Source organism: Octodon degus, unplaced genomic scaffold (genome assembly GCF_000260255.1).
Source record: "Octodon degus isolate 3935 unplaced genomic scaffold, OctDeg1.0 scaffold00021, whole genome shotgun sequence".
Lineage (NCBI taxonomy): Eukaryota > Metazoa > Chordata > Mammalia > Rodentia > Octodontidae > Octodon > Octodon degus.
The window spans coordinates 18348257-18348791 of NW_004524597.1; the positions used below are offsets into that span (position 1 = coordinate 18348257).

The 535-nt window shown below is 36.8% G+C and overlaps 2 protein-coding genes across 5 annotated transcripts in view; one reads left to right on the top strand and one right to left on the bottom strand.

Annotated features, from left to right (window-relative positions):
- The window catches only part of Ccdc117 (coiled-coil domain containing 117), a 43899-nt gene that overhangs the window by 38659 nt on the left and 4705 nt on the right, over window positions 1-535 (top strand). The gene's annotated exons all lie outside the window — the stretch shown is intronic.
- Xbp1 (X-box binding protein 1) overlaps window positions 29-535 on the bottom strand; it is a 2772-nt gene continuing 2265 nt past the window's right edge. The window contains exon 3 of the mRNA XM_023711549.1: window positions 29-460. Coding sequence (XP_023567317.1) covers window positions 266-460 — 195 coding nt within the window. The 3' untranslated portion in view covers window positions 29-265. The remainder of the gene's footprint in view (window positions 461-535) is intronic.

Genomic DNA, 535 nt, shown 5'->3' on the forward strand with positions numbered 1-535 from the left:
AAAAAAAGACTATATTTTTTTTAGCACTCACAAGTCTGATTTGACTGGTTCTCTTTGATGCTTGCATGGTTCATTCTCACTATTAGTATTTGTCAGTACTTGTCCTGAAAGCTGTGTAACTTAATTAGGACTTAATACTATTCACTATACACTTGAAAATGTTACTGAAAGAACACCCTGTCTACATGAGATGTCATAAAACGAAGAAAAATCTCAAAAATGCTTTTGATCAGGGGTCCAGTATGCAAACATAACCTGGATCATGTCACTTGGAACCGATTCTCAAAGATGACACCATATCAAAAAGACTTACCTTGGCCTGTGCTTCTGACTCTGCCTCCGCCTCCTTTTCAGTAACTAGGGCATCCATCCCCAAGCGCAGCCTTAATTCCTGGTTCTCAATTACAAGGCCATGAGTTTTCTCTCGTAAAAGCTGATTTTCTAGCAAAAGTTTTTGGTTCTAGAAAAGTTAATAAGAGGATATTAAAACATCTAATTCTTTCAATTAAGGGTCGACCTTGATGAAGTTTTACTA